Source organism: Bactrocera dorsalis, chromosome 1 (assembly GCF_023373825.1).
Source record: "Bactrocera dorsalis isolate Fly_Bdor chromosome 1, ASM2337382v1, whole genome shotgun sequence".
Taxonomy (NCBI): domain Eukaryota; kingdom Metazoa; phylum Arthropoda; class Insecta; order Diptera; family Tephritidae; genus Bactrocera; species Bactrocera dorsalis.
Genome location: NC_064303.1, coordinates 54,499,540 through 54,513,968, shown reverse-complemented (window position 1 = coordinate 54,513,968; position 14,429 = coordinate 54,499,540). Strand labels below are relative to the sequence as shown.

The following is a 14,429-nucleotide window of genomic DNA, read 5'->3' as shown; positions in this document are numbered from 1 at the left end:
AAATTAAATTTGTGTATGAAAAGAAAATATAAATCTATATTTGAATTCATCGAATATTTTAAATATATAACGAAACTTCAATAAAGTTAAAGCTATTAGAAAATGAAAGCTATTATAATATGAAATATTATGAATACACATTTCAAGAGGTCAGTTAATTTCAAACAATTATCCGAGTGTCAAAAAAAAAAAAAGTTCATTCTGTAATAAATTTATGAGGGTTATTTATTTCTTTGTGAAAGATTATAAAATGTCTTTTTAAATTTTGCTTAAATACAAAATTTAAAACTTTTTGACATAACAAGCACTGCGACTTCCCAGAATTATTCAAAAGAAAAAAAAATTCAAATTCCCACTCTGTCTGAAACGTTTTTTGGTCTTCCATGTTTATACTCGCATATGTGTTCATTTATATACGGCATACAACTCGTGCGCATCAACCTGCTCAGTTCAACTTCTGATTGCAGACTGATTTTAACATCGCTTTGTTCCATCGTAAGTGCTCGTTTTACGCTCTTCGCTTGTGCGTGTTAGTGACAATTGGTGTGTGTACGTATACGATAGCTTACGCTCTTTTAGCACCTGCTAAGACTTTGCCCATGCCTGGTCATATGTGTTTAAAGAAACAGTGGTTCATAAACTGAAGTTATTATTGAAATTACTTTTTATAAGGAAGTTTAAAGAAATAACCTGGTTTGAAACTTTTTGTTTCGAAAATTATATATAAAATAAGAAGTAGGTTATCTGATTTAAATTTTGGTACTTGGTACAATATTGCGTGGAGCTATAGTAAATGAGATTAAACCAAATTTATATATTTTAAATGCTGATATAAAGACATATTAAAAAAATGATTACTAAAATCAAATATTTATTATACTTTTTGTTATTTGTTTTACATTTTATAAATTTATAGTAGTTACAAAGAAACTTAAAATTGTTAGGCAATTTTACAGTTATTACCCACAGTGCAACTTCCCATATATGCGTGCGCTCTCATTTGTAAACATGGTGTGGGAAAATACGTTGCTCTCACTTCCCTCTTCATGTTTGACCGCGATGATCCCCTCACATAAAATGCCACTGAGGGCTAATATGCCCATCCCTGGCCTATTACAATAAATATGTAACTTACGGTCTTTGTACACCTAATTCTGTTTTTACACGAATTATTTTTACACGAATTTGAAATAACACGAGTAAATACGAAAAAAATATTTCTATTTTTACACGACATAATTTGAAATAACACGAATACAAAAAAAACAAAATTACTTTTTTTACATGAATTATTGGATTTAACACGTTTTTTTTTTTCAATTATTGTATTCACAGTTTATGGTAAATTTCATATGTGGCAACTTTGCCCGATATTTGACATTTAAACTGTGAACGCACAATTCGTGTTTTTGTTTCCTGGTAAAGTGGCAACTTTGATCAGCTGACTAATGCGGGATTCCCCGAATTATTGAAAAAGTAAAAACGTACATAATGTATTGTACACACAATTTAGTTCCTATTTGACAATTATAATTGAAAGATCGTTAGTTTTCTCTGATTTTTAACAAGTGCTAAGTAAAATAAAGTAGAAGCTCATATAATTTTGGTAGACCAATAACAGGTTAGTTTCAAATATTTAATTTTAGATTTTTGCATTTTTGATTAATAAAATATATTTTGGTAGCCATACCCATGTTACATAATTCTCCTGCATTAAAAATGAGGAAAGCGATCAGCTTAGATACCAAAATCAAAATTTTAGATCAACTTGCAACGGGACAAGGCGCAACGGTTGTGGGAAATAATTTCGGAATCCATGAAGCTACTGTAAGAACAATTAAAAAAAATGAAACGGCAATTAGAGCATCAGTATGTTCTGGAACAAAATTAAGTGCAAAGTCATCATCGTATGTAAGGGATGTTGTTAAAGAGAAAATGGAAAAAGCTTTGGTAATCTGGATAGAAGACAAATCCCAAAAGAGAATACCAGTAGACGGACTTGCTATCAAGCAGACAGCATTAAGAATCTATAAACGTATCCAGGAAATTGATCCAGATACATCATCTCAGTCAAAACAACATGCATTTTCCGCAAGTACTGGTTGGATGACTGGTTTTTTAAAAAGACACGCTCTCCACAATATAAAAATTAAGGGAGAAACTGCATCCGCTGATGAATTGGCTGCTAAAGAATTTCCCGAAAAACTAAAAAAAATTATTGAAGATGGAGAATATACTCCAGACCAAGTTTGGAATTTAGATGAAAGCGGCCTTTTTTGGAAGAGAATGCCTAGAAGAACTTATGTAGCAAAATCGCAGAAAACAGCCGGTGGTTTTAAAGTAGCAAAGGACCGTATTACGTTGTTGTTTTGTTCCAATGCTTCAGGAGAACGTATTCTTAAGCCACTCCTAGTACATCGTGCCTTAAGACCACGTTCCATGAAAAGTGTAGATTTCAATAAATTGCCTGTACACTGGATGGCGAACAAAGAGGCTTGGGTAACCAGTGCAATTTTCACAGAGTGGTTTCAGAAGCACTTCATCCCAGAAGTTAGGCGCTACATGAAAGAAAAATGTCTCGAATTTAAAGTTCTTTTGATTCTAGACAATGCACCAGGCCATCCAGTTTTGGAGCACCCAAACGTACAATTTTGTTTTTTGCCGCCTAATACCACTTCCCTTATACAGCCACTAGACCAGGGGATAATTGCTACGTTTAAAACGTATTACATAAGAAGTTCATTTCATTATGTTGTAGAAAAACTTGATAATTATGAGGAATCATCAGTCATAGATGAATGGAAAAAATTTTCTATAATGGACTGCATTAATCAAGTCAAGATCGCGTTAGATTTATTAAAGCCATCAACTTTGAACTCGTGTTGGAAAAATATTTGGCCAGAATGCGTAAAATGCAAAGATCCTGTTATCGATAATAACGCTGAACTTGCTGATATAATAACAATGGCCAATGCAATCGGTGGGGATGGATTCGATGACCTATCGTTAGCAGATGTAGAAGAATTGTTGGTAGATGAAAGCTTGAGCGAAAATGAAATTATCGAATTCACCCTTGAGACTCGTTATGATAAAGAACATAGTGACAGTGACGAAAGAGATCGTCCAATTTTGAAAGCATCTCTAATTAAAGAAGGTCTTGATCTCGCTACAAAATTAGGTAGTCATTTTGAACAACATGATCATGACGAGGAACGAGCTGCCAAATTTCAACGTGAACTGAAATCATTAATGGCATCTTACAGGGAAGTTTATAATGGGTTAACGCGAAATAAAACTCAATCTAAGATAACTGATTTCGTTCAAAAATCTACTGATGTCCCAACACAGTCGGCTAGAAATGATAATGATCAACAAAATCATTCCAGTGATGGCAGTGATATTGTAGTCTTTCGCAAACGTTTACGTTTATTATCAGACAGTGACAATAAATAAAATTGTTTAATGTTTAAATTTTTCTTATGGTTGTACTTTATGTTATTTAAGTTTTTTGGCAATGAATTTCTGATATTATTTTTTTTATGAAATCTAAATTTTAATTTATTTTATTATAATTTAGTTCATTTAATAAATTAAAACGAAAATAAATTCTTAAAATAACTACAACAATATTTTTTTATATTATTTAGTCTAATTGTAACTTATTTTTTGAGGTCTAGAACCAATCTATTATTTTTGTACTTGACCAGTATCTTTTTTTACACGATTTTTTTTTACACGAATTTCTCGGGAACCATTCTATCGTGTAAAAACAGAATTAGGTGTACATTTTACTACGTTCTGAGTATAAGTAAAAAGACATATAGTTATGTATGTATATGTATGTATTATTTAATATATGTGCGAATAAAAATATATTTATGTTTAAATAATATGATCAGGCATGGGCAAAGTCTTAGCAGGTGCTAAAAGAGCGTAAGCTATCGTATACGTACACACACCGATTGTCTCTAACACGCACAAGCGAAGAGCGTAAAACGAGCACTTACGATGGAACAAAGCGATGTTAAAATCAGTCTGCAATCAGAAGTTGAACTGAGCAGGTTGATGCGCACGAGTTGTATGCCGTATATAAATGAACACATATGCGAGTATAAACATGGAAGACCAAAAAACGTTTCAGACAGAGTGGGAATTTGAATTTTTTTTTCTTTTGAATAATTCTGGGAAGCCGCAGTGCTTGTTATGTCAAAAAGTTTTAAATTTTGTATTTAAGCAAAATTTAAAAGACATTTTATAATCTTTCACAAAGAAATAAATAACCTTCATAAATTTATTACAGAATGAACTCTTTTTTTTTTTTGACACTCGGATAATTGTTTGAAATTAACTGACCTCTTGAAATGTGTATTCATAATATTTCATATTATAATAGCTTTCATTTTCTAATAGCTTTAACTTTATTGAAGTTTCGTTATATATTTAAAATATTCGATGAATTCAAATATAGATTTATATTTTCTTTTCATACACAAATTTAATTTATTTTTAAGTTTTTAAATGAATTAGATTACTAATTTATAATTAACTAATAACTTAAATTTTATTCTTGCTTGAAATGAAAAATAATTATATTTTATATTCAATGGTTTATGCACATATTCTTAAAAATGTGCATATGTATATACATACGTATTCGTAGCATTGCGGCTTCGTGCGACATAGACCCGCTCGATCGACATCTGCAAGCAGACTGATTATTTTTGGTTGCTGGTACGCTTGGTCCCACAGTAAGCGCACTAACACAATCTCATTTTGTGATGCTTGTTTGATTGTGATGGTGCCCATCCCTGAATATGATGTAATGCTGCAGATGCTCCTAAGTTGTTCTTTCACATTTTGAGATTCTAAAAATAATTACATACTTCTCTTGGTTGTACATCTCTTTATTTCGTCCTGGATGTTTCTCTAACACAGCTGGTTCACAGCAAAGTGCTTTTCAACTCATATGGTGAGTGTTTTCTGCTTTTTTCTTGTGAGGTTTGAGCAAGAATAACCACACAAAATAAAACTCACAGCAAGCTTCATAAAATAAACCTCACAAACCAGTTGTGAGGTTTTCTCAGAATAGAGCTGTATATTTAATGTAGACTGTCCTCACCGCCGGAGATTTACAAATCAGATGTTTTTAAACTTTGCCATCAAAAGAAAACATTTTAATGTCGTACTTTGTTATGAAAGTCCTCTTGTTTAAAAGGTGAATTCAGACTCATTGCTTTCAATTTATGTGTGTATGTACATTTTTTTTTTTTACTTTGTAGTGGCTAAATTAGCTGTAACAGACGGCGCAAATTAAGAGTCGCACAAGTAGATTTCGAGTAGATTCGCTTCAAATCTTCTCGAAAAAAATAACAAGTGTAATTTCTTATGGCTAAATCTTGTTTATTTCTTTAGGTTAGTGGTAAAAACTACTCAACAGTCTAAATCTTTTGATTTAAGTGTCGGTCGGAACATTGTAACGGGTGATTTTTTTGAGGTTAGGATTTTCATGCATTAGTATTTGACAGATCACGTGGGATTTCAGACATGGTGTCAAAGAGAAAGATGCTCAGTATGCTTTGACATTTCATCATGAATAGACTTACTAACGAGCAACGCTTGCAAATCATTGAATTTTATTACCAAAATCAGTGTTCGGTTCGAAATGTGTTTATCGACAAATTTTGTTCAGCGATGAGGCTCATTTCTGGTTGAATGGCTACGTAAATAAGCAAAATTGCCGCATTTGGGGTGAAGAGCAACCAGAAGCCGTTCAAGAACTGCCCATGCATCCCGAAAAATGCACTGTTTGGTGTGGTTTGTACGCTGGTGGAATCATTGGACCGTATTTTTTCAAAGATGCTGTTGGACGCAACGTTACGGTGAATGGCGATCGCTATCGTTCGATGCTAACAAACTTTTTGTTGCCAAAAATGGAAGAACTGAACTTGGTTGACATGTGGTTTCAACAAGATGGCGCTACATGCCACACAGCTCGCGATTCTATGGCCATTTTGAGGGAAAACTTCGGACAACAAATCATCTCAAGAAATGGACCCGTAAGTTGGCCACCAAGATCATGCGATTTAACGCCTTTAGACTATTTTTTGTGGGGCTACGTCAAGTCTAAAGTCTACAGAAATAAGCCAGCAACTATTCCAGCTTTGGAAGACAACATTTCCGAAGAAATTCGGGCTATTCCGGCCGAAATGCTCGAAAAAGTTGCCCAAAATTGGACTTTCCGAATGGACCACCTAAGACGCAGCCGCGGTCAACATTTAAATGAAATTATCTTCAAAAAGTAAATGTCATGAAACAATCTTGACAGTTCACACGCTTGTCCGTAGTTGAACCTTCTCTATATTGTACGTTCTCTGCTATACTTCTAAGGGATCACAGCAATATTATGTATATGTTTATACATATTATGTATATGTATATATATTGCTGTGATAAATTTATTGCGAAAGCAAATGTTCTACAAAGTATGTATATTTCTATACTTAAACAAAATTATTAGAACCACCGTATGTTTCTTGCATGCATAACCAAATCATACTTAAGTCAGCGCAACCTAATTGTCAATGGTGGTGTTGGTGGTAAGCGCCTAGAATGTCATGATGTGAACACTGGTTCGATTCTCAACAGAATTTATTTTTAATTTTTTGCTTTTTAACATCGTATACTATACTAATAAATATTTTTCTTACTAATAGAAATTAAATTTATCACAGCAATATTATGTATATGTATATGTATATTGCTGTGATAAATTTATTGCGAAAGCAAATGTTCTACAAAGTATGTATATTTCTATACTTAAACAAAATTATTAGAACCACCGTATGTTTCTTGCATGCATAACCAAATCATACTTAAGTCAGCGCAACCTAATTGTCAATGGTGGTGTTGGTGGTAAGCGGCTAGAATGTCACGATGTGAACACTGGTTCGAATCTCAACAGAATTTATTTTTAAATTTTTGCTTTTTAACATCGTATACTAGTTATACTAATAAATATTTTTTTCTTACTAATAGAAAATAAATTTATCACAGCAATATACATATACATAAACAGCGGAAAAAGACGGTGTAGCCGTGTTTCAAGAGGAGGGAAATCAGCACAATATTATCGTGAATACCGAGCACGAAAGAAAGCAGAGCTGGAAAAGAAGAAATTGGAAAAGATAGCTGGCAGCCAACCGAGGAAGAGGAAAACAGCTGAGGAATATCAGAGAGCGCGTAAAAAGATTCAACGTCTGCTGTTTCATCAATCTCTGCGGGAGCATCTATAACTACTGATGAATCAACGATCGTCAATTCACCGATAACTGCTGGGCTTTCAACGCGTGTTGATGGATTACAAAAGATATATGGTTACGCTGCATATTCCTTCCGTAACGAAGAGACAGAACTTCTTTCCGAATTAAAATTCCTTCATTTAGACTTTGCTTTATAAAATGTGCATAATAAAATTATAAAGTGTGAATTTAAGTTTTCTTTCATAGAAAATGTTATGCATTTCTGAACACCGCTAAGAAGTATAACTTCTTCCGCGCGTAGGGACTCCACGCACCTTTTTTCTATAGCTAAGCAACTTAAGATCGCAACGCTTAAAACTCTCTTGCCTTTTATGACTCGGCTAATTCAGCTCGTTCGCGGATTGCGCCCCTCGCGTCGGTTGGGCGAAAGGAGGGTAATCGTTTAGTATTATTATTATTATTATAATATTGGTTGCACAGGTACCCTTCAGTTGAATGCAATACATTCAAATCGATTTTATGATTGCATTATTTAACAGGACTTTGTTGTCTAGGCTAAGTTTCGAATTTTTGTTTAAAAGCCAATTTAAATTTGATGATCTAAACTTCATGCTAGTTATTTTTCTCGCTATATGTTTTCGCCACGTGATTCTTGGGTATTATATTATTTTCGTGATAGTAACATTTTTTTCAATTATTTTAGAAATACATGATAAGAGACTTATTGATCTTCAGGAAGACGGCTTTATTAAGTCTTTCCCAAGTTTATCTATCATGATGATCTTCGACTTCTTCCACGAAATTGGATAGTATCCGAAACCAAGAATTGCATTAAAGAGCAAGGAGAGACCCTTATAGCAATATTTGGTAACTCAATTAGCACTTTTGGAGTAATATTATCATGTCCTGATGACTTTTTCGGCCTCAGCTCTTTTACGATTTTTGTAACTTCAGAAGTAAAGTCCTAATAGACACAAGCGACTCGTTAGTGGTATTGGGCAAATTTGGCAACTTAAAGTTGTTCATTGGTCAATTAGGTTGAAGTACTCTTTCTAGGTGATTTGCAAAACAATTTGCCTTTTCCTTATCACTTCTTGCTCAATTACCATTCAACTGTCTCAGAGGCATGCTGGAATCTACTGGTGGATTAAAAAACTTTTGGATTTTCCAAAGGGAGTTTTGCTTGCTAAAATTTCGACATATTTTCTTTGCTCAATATCATGGGCTGTTTAGCTTTATTAGTACAGGCGTCACAAGCGATCTATCTATATATTTTTGACTACAGCAAAATCTAGTAAGCCTGATATTTTTTTTCTATCACTCCGTCTCCATCTTCAACACGCAACAGCCGCATATATTATATTATCATAAAAGATGACAGTAAACTGTAAACTACTTTTTTAATTCGTGAAATAAACTCAATTCATTAGTTTATAATGAAAAGATTAAAACATTTTCCAGTAACATTATTCTACTGATTCTACTAAAACTTTTTTACTGTGAACATATACATTAAGTTTATTTCATTAATTAACTCTTTTTTACAATTTACAGGCTTTTTGACAATTTTTTTATGTTGCCGTTCTCCATTCCAAAAGAAGTACGCCACAAGACGGCGATATTTTATCATTCTTGGTTTGATCGTCGGATTGTACTATTATTGCCAAAAGTCTCACCTCTGTCCCATTGATTTCCTAAACGAGCTGACATGTCTTCAGTCCTCACTAGGGTCAGAACTACCAGCGATATTTTCCAGCGCCGAATAATCCACACATCACGCTCGAGGCTACTTCCTCTAACTTAAGGGTTTCTCTTTATCGTCAACACAGATACTCAACGTCGTCGTTAACACGCTACAACAGCTACATCGCCTTCTAGACAAGTAATTCGCCTAAAGTTACTCCAACTCCCATATACTACATACATATAATGGTTGAAAAATCTCAAGCGTTTTTCAGATGCGAAAAAAATCTTTACTGGGAATGCGCGAATAATTTAAAGCCTAATTGCCTGTCACGAAAAGAAAATATTCCGATAAAGAAACCACGTCCGTTCGCTTTCTAGGTTTTTAATACAATAATTCATTTTTTCCGTTCTAGGAATTGCTTAGCCTAAATCTTAAAACTAACGGCTTAAACTAGTGGTAATGTTCATATGTATAAAAAGGGGTAAATATAATTATCTTCAACTTTTCGTTCAACATTGTAATAGATTATGGTAAGTATTAAGGTAAGTAGTAGATTAGTAGTATGAATGCATAATTAAGCTAAGTATACAATAATTTAAATAATTCAATATTTTATAATTTTTTATAATTCATTTTTCTCAATTTTAATTTCAGGTTTAAATATACATATATATCTTGTCGCTTGACGCAACGCCGACCACCTTGACAGTATCAGATTCCTTCAATATCCAGTGGAAGGACAGCCAGTTTGTGGATGGGGCGCTTAATCGTGCCCGTCTTGGTTGCTACTTCTGCGACTAGCACCTTGCCGTCTTGCCCTTCGACGGTTGCGACGACGCGCCCTAGTACCCACTGCTGCGGCGGCACGTTGTCCTCGTGGACGAGAACGAGGTCGTTGAGCTGCATATTGCGTTTGGGGTGCAGCCACTTGTTGCTCTCCTGAAGGCTCGTCAGGTATACTTTGGACCACTGTCGCCAGAACTGTTGCTTGAGAGAGCAAACAAGTTGCCATCTCTCGCAACAACGAACTGGGTCCACTGGCACTTTCTCAGTTGAGGATGGCCTCCACTTCGGCCAACACTGTTGCTAACTCCTCTGCTGTGAGTAGCGCGCTGCCGGTTACCCGAACGATGTGGTGTTTGGCGGACTTCACCGCGGCTTCCCATAATCCGCCGAAGTGCGGCGCCCGCGGTGCTATAAAGATGAAGCTGCACCCTTCGTCTGCTGCGAATCTCTTCAGTTCTGGACCCATTGCCAGAAACGCCTCCTTCAATTCGCTCAGCTTGCGATCGGCGCCGACGAAATTGGTGGCGTTGTCGCTGAATATCTTCGTCGGGATTCCTCGGCGTCCAATGAACCTTTTTAGGGCGAAAATAAATGAATTAGAAGATAGGTCCGAAACTAATTCTAAATGTACTGCTTTTGAAGTAAAGCAAACGAAAACTGCAATATATGTTTTTACGGGTGGTCGACCGCGTATTTTTAACGGACCACAAAAATCTACGCCACATATAAGAAAGGGCCGTAGCGCTCGAAGTCTTTCGACTGGCAAATTTCCCATTATTTGGTTTTGCAACTTCGGCTTGTAATGAAAACAATGTACACTGGGGCCCCGGTTTGCGTCGACCCGATTTGCGTCGTTTCGATTTGCGTCGCAAAATATGTATGTACATACTAGAGACCTCTAGTACATACATATGTATTATACAATGTTTTCAATTTGCGTCGTTAATTTCAGTTTCGGTCGTTTGAATGCCTACGTATGCAGCAATGTACATATGTACATATATACATACATATTCAGTTACAGAAAACAATTTTTCCGTAAAAAGGGGATTCCCAATTATCGGCATATATGCAAGTGCTGCACATAGAAATATGAATTTCGGCAGAGAATTTCCGTCGTAGTCGCGGTTTCAGTTGGCTATTAATCACGCGAAAAAATGAGTCAAAAGCGCAAACAAATCAGTGTCGAATTGAAATTAGACATACTAAAACGTTTTAAGTCGGGTGAAAAAGCCATTGACATCGCAAAATATCTTAACTTAGCTTCGTCTACTGTAAGGACAATTTGCAACCGAGATGCTGACCAAATCACAAAATTTGCAAAAACTGCTACCTCGCTACAGTCACAACAAGTCAAAGTAAGAAGTTCGCTGTTGATTAAAATGGAAGCTCTTCTGTCGGTTTGGATTGAAAATGAGAACCAAAGAAAAGTGCACCTGAGCAAAATGATTATTCAAAATAAGGCCATCAGCATCTTTCATGATCTACAGAATGATACTCCATCAACAAGCAGTGGAAGTTCCGAAAAATTTGAAGCAAGTAACGGTTGGTTCCAACGCTTTAAATCTAGGGCAAATTTGCATAATATCTCTCTAAAAGGAGAATCGGCTAGCGCTGATAAGCCAGCTGCGGAAAAATTTAAGCTTGAACTACAAGCTATTGTCAAAGAAGGGGATATTCTCGCAAGCAGGTCTTGAATGTCGATGAAACTGGCTTGTATTGGAAGCGGTTGCCTAAAAAAACCTACATTTCCAAGGCCGAAAAATCTGCTCCTGGGTATAAAGCCTCTAAAGATCGACTTGGGATTTTAAATTCAAGCCATTTCTTATTTACCAGTCTGAGAATCCAAGAGCCCTTAAAAATGTGAATAGAAGTGATCTTCCGGTTCACTGGCGTGCTAATAAGAAAGCATGGATGACTGCCACGCTATTTACAGATTGGATTAAAAATTGCGCTGTTCCCGAACTGAAAGATTATTGTTGCTCTCAAAAGATTGATTTTAAAATGCTGTTACTGATGGATAATGCTCCAGGACATCCCATATATTCAGATGATATTTCTGAAAATATAAAAATTGTTTTTATGCCTCCTAACACCACCTCTATCATACAGCCGATGGATCAAGGCGTAATATCCAACTTTAAGTCGTACTAAAATTTGGATGGCTAGGGAAAATAACATTGAAGGAATGGGGATTGAGGATATCAACGAACTGTTAAACTTACAGGATGAAGAGCTCACAAACGAAATGTTATTAACTTTTGGTACTGAACATACGTTGGATGATGAAACTGATCCGACCGTTATCCAAACAGAACCAAAAAAGCTAACAACTGCGCTAATTGCAAAAGCGATGGAACTGGTAGAACAGGCGATTGAAATTTTTTGCAACAATGATCCCGATGAAAATCGTAGTGCCAAGGCAAGTCAATCTCTTTCCGACGCCATACAATGCTACAAAATTGTTTACATGGAGAAAAAAGCAATTTTTATACAACACACTTTGGACGCATTTTTATGCAAAAATGTAACACAGCCCGAAGAAATTATGGACGACTAAGGTTTTAATTTCATGGCATTTCTTTTTTAAAATGCTGTTTTGCTTTAAAAATGTGAGTTTGTTTTTATAGATATGTACATATATATAGATTAAAATAAATGTTTTGTATGCTATGTAAATGCCTTCTTAAAAAGTTGCATTTTTTTTTAACTCAGGAACAAATTAAAAATATTTTGCAGTAAGTATATGGGGAAATGCGTTTCGATTTGCGTCGTTTCGTTTTGCGTCGCGTCTCTACGGTCCCCATTAACGACGCAAATCGGGGCCCCAGTGTATACAGTTTCTTACGGTTCTACTGCAAGCTTCTCGGGCATTAATTAGCCATATGCGTTCTCGAAGAAGCGCAACCAACGCTTTAGCCCCAGCGTGGTGATTTCGAATATGCAGGAACCGTAAATACGTTATAACGAAGTGCGAACTTTTATTTAATAAAAGCGGAAATTTGGCATCGTATGGGAGAGGTGCATTTAATAAGCGACCTCCTACTCGGATTAATTTGCAAAAACGGGTTGAGTTTTTGCAAGTTTGCGGGTAGGGTGGTGCCTTTATGCAATTTTTGAATAACATCCGAAAATTCTGAATGTTGGACCACCTGTGCAATTTTTAGAAAGCTCAAGTTTAGCTCTTCTGAAGTCAGATCTTGGCCCCTGGAGGATTTTGGTGGTCGCCTGATCCATCGTAATATATATGCGACCACACGAAGCAATTTTTTATGAGAAGAGAATTTTTCAATAAGGCCCAATATTGAGTTTTTCTCAGCAGTCGAAATTAATGTAAATGTATTTTTCTTCTTCTCTAATGCTTCGTCTTCTGGTGAGAGCTGGAAGTGGTTATTAATTGGCCATAATGCAGGGTCTTCTAGGAGGAACTGTGGACCGCCAAACCATATTGAATTATTCAATTCGTCCACGTTACAACCCCGAGACACTTGATCCGCAGGATTTTGTTTCGTTGGCCCATGTTGCCAATGTACTTTGTCAGTCAACTCTTGGATTTCGGACACTCTGTTTGCGACGAAGGTTTGTAGTGAAGATGGATGTGTTTTAATCCAATGTAAAACGATTTAAGAGTCTGTCCAAAATGTAATATTTTCGAAATGTCGACTCAACATAGGCGCTACTCTTGACCATAATTTCGAAAGAGGATGTTCTGCCGAGAGCTCAAGACGCGGAAGAGATTTGGTCTTCAGCGGAGCCACTCTAGACTTTGCAGTAAGCGGCATGCATTTAATACCACTAGCAGATTGGCTTGGTATGTATATGCAGCATCCGTACGCCCTTATTGAGGCGTCGGAGAAGCCATGTATTTGGCAGATGGCACTCGACTCAACGGTTACGTAACGAGGAATGCTTATCGATGAGAGCTGCATTAGGTTGGCTTTAAAGTTCTGCCAGCTAGTGTCAAGGCGCAGTGGAATCTACTCATCCCAATCTAGTTTTTGGTTCCAAAGCTCTTGCAATAAGATTTTTGCTTTGGTAACTAGTGGGGCTAGTAATCCAAGAGGATCAAAAAGGCGAGCAGAAACTGACAATATGTTTCGTTTAGTGGCTCGCAGATCATTAAAATTGTCATCTAAAACAAATCGAAACAAATCCTCTTTCGGCAGCCAATGGATTCCTAATGTTTTAGTGGAACTTTTGTCATTGAAGCTTAATGATTTTTCAGTGCAATCACTGTCGAAAAATTTAGGGTGGTTCGAAAACCACTTCCTTAAGGTGAATCCTGCCGAGTTTAATATTTTAATTACCTCACTTCTCAAAAGACTCAAAATATTCGGACCCTGTTAATAAATCATCAACATAAAAGTCTCTTTTGATGGCCAATGAACCGAGTGGGTATTTCATTGTATTGGCATCACTGAGCATTTACAAACACCGTGTTGCGACAAATGGAGCAGGCGCAGTGCCGTATGTTACGGTGTTAAGACGAAAAATTTGAATTTGCTCAGAAGGATGCTCTCTCCACACAATAAGCTGACAATTTCTGTCTTCTTCATGCATAATTATTTGACGGTACATTTTAGTAATGTCCGCTGTTAGTGCATACTTATGTAAGCGAAAACGAAGAAGCGTTGAGTATAACTCTTCTTGGATGGTTGGACCTACCATCAAAAGTTCATTCAACGCTATTTGAGTTA

General features: G+C 36.0%; 3 protein-coding genes across 11 annotated transcripts in view; 2 read left to right on the top strand and 1 right to left on the bottom strand.

Annotated features, from left to right (window-relative positions):
* The window catches only part of LOC105233578 (FERM domain-containing protein 5), a 753,696-nt gene that overhangs the window by 140,268 nt on the left and 598,999 nt on the right, over positions 1 to 14,429 (bottom strand). Inside the window, exon 7 of one of the 9 annotated variants that reach the window (XM_049462602.1) lies at positions 9,417 to 10,304. The exons of the other annotated variants lie outside the window; for them this stretch is intronic. Within the exon in view, the coding sequence (XP_049318559.1) occupies positions 9,995 to 10,304 (310 nt within the window). The 3' untranslated portion in view covers positions 9,417 to 9,994. Of the gene's footprint in view, positions 1 to 9,416; positions 10,305 to 14,429 lie in introns of those variants that run through there. 9 annotated transcript variants of the gene reach the window in all.
* LOC109579258 (uncharacterized) overlaps positions 1 to 14,429 on the top strand; it is a 464,513-nt gene that overhangs the window by 346,828 nt on the left and 103,256 nt on the right. The window lies entirely within an intron of this gene.
* On the top strand, positions 1,327 to 3,584 carry LOC125780346 (tigger transposable element-derived protein 1-like). Its single transcript, XM_049462566.1, has 2 exons — positions 1,327 to 1,621; positions 1,685 to 3,584. The coding sequence occupies exon 2, from the start codon at positions 1,693 to 1,695 to the stop codon at positions 3,451 to 3,453; it is 1,761 nt and encodes a 586-aa protein (XP_049318523.1). The 5' UTR covers positions 1,327 to 1,621; positions 1,685 to 1,692; the 3' UTR covers positions 3,454 to 3,584.

Bases quoted from the DNA above. Each gene is read 5' to 3' on its own strand.
- LOC125780346 (XM_049462566.1), top strand. From the start codon at position 1,693: ATGTTACATAATTCTCCTGCATTAAAAATGAGGAAAGCGATCAGCTTA.